Source organism: Pterocles gutturalis, unplaced genomic scaffold (assembly GCF_000699245.1).
Source record: "Pterocles gutturalis isolate BGI_N339 unplaced genomic scaffold, ASM69924v1 scaffold4211, whole genome shotgun sequence".
NCBI classification, from domain to species: Eukaryota; Metazoa; Chordata; class Aves; order Pterocliformes; family Pteroclidae; genus Pterocles; species Pterocles gutturalis.
Window position 1 is genome coordinate 3552 of NW_010097535.1, and position 965 is coordinate 4516.

At 55.3% G+C, this 965-nt stretch overlaps 1 protein-coding gene across 1 annotated transcript in view; it reads left to right on the forward strand.

The window, feature by feature from the left end:
* GGA2 (golgi-associated, gamma adaptin ear containing, ARF binding protein 2) overlaps positions 1-965 on the forward strand; it is a gene marked incomplete at its 5' end in the record, with an annotated part of 10575 nt that overhangs the window by 3219 nt on the left and 6391 nt on the right. The window contains one exon of the mRNA XM_010075983.1: positions 704-906. Coding sequence (XP_010074285.1) covers positions 704-906 — 203 coding nt within the window. The remainder of the gene's footprint in view (positions 1-703; positions 907-965) is intronic.

Sequence of the window (965 nt, forward strand, 5' to 3'; positions counted from 1 at the left end):
CCGCGGCGCCGGGGTCAGAGCGGGTCTGCAGCCAGGGAGGGCGGGAGGGGACTCGGTGATTCCATCTTTGACAGTGGGTCCTTTGTACATGGTCTCCACAATGCTGCCCCAGAGGAGGGACGATTTTCAGTATGTTATTCCACAGTTATAGCGTGGGATTGTTTTGTTCTGTTTCCCTAAAATAAGCCATTGCCAGGTACAGCCAGGAGCCTGTAGGGCGGGTCGCTTCCCCGTCAGTGGGATCCTGGCAGCAGCACTGCGGTAGCGATGGGAAATTCCCCAAAAGAAACTCGGTTCCCAAACCATCTGTACAGAACCGCCTCTCTCCTGCGCGCAGTGTGTGTGTGCACACCTGGGGTGTCTGTCCCCATCCTCCAGCTGAAAGGCACCCCGTGTCCCTGCACATGTCGGAGCTGTGCTCTGGTTTAACCAGATCCCTGCCATTGTTGTCACAGTGTCCTTCTGCACCGCAGAAGCTCCCAGCTCTACTTTTGAAGTCTTACTCGTGCCTGTGGTGAATTAATTCTTATGCACTGGCCCCCTGGGCAGGGTGCCCCGAGAAGGGCAGGGGGTTTCCATCCTCCCCTGGGCAGGGAGGTGTGGGGCGGCGCTGATGCCGGAGCTGCTGGGGGGTGAGTCCTGCCCCGCGCTCCTCGTGCCTCCTCTGCCTGCAACGAGATGTCAGTAGGAAGCAACTCCCCAGCCAAGCACGTGCACTGGCTGCAGGAGCCAAATCACCATCTGCTTTTATTTCATTTTTCATCAAAGGAACAAGAGAAGTCAGCTAAGGTGTCCAGAAGAGCGAGTACCATCAGTGAGGTTTCCGAGAGCGTTAGATGTATGGACGAATTACTGGAAAACTACAAGAGACAAGAATTCTCCAAATCTGACCAAGAGACCTTACAGGTAAATATTGTTTTTCCTGCATGAGAGACTCTTTTGTCTGGCTGTGGCTGGGAGGGCCC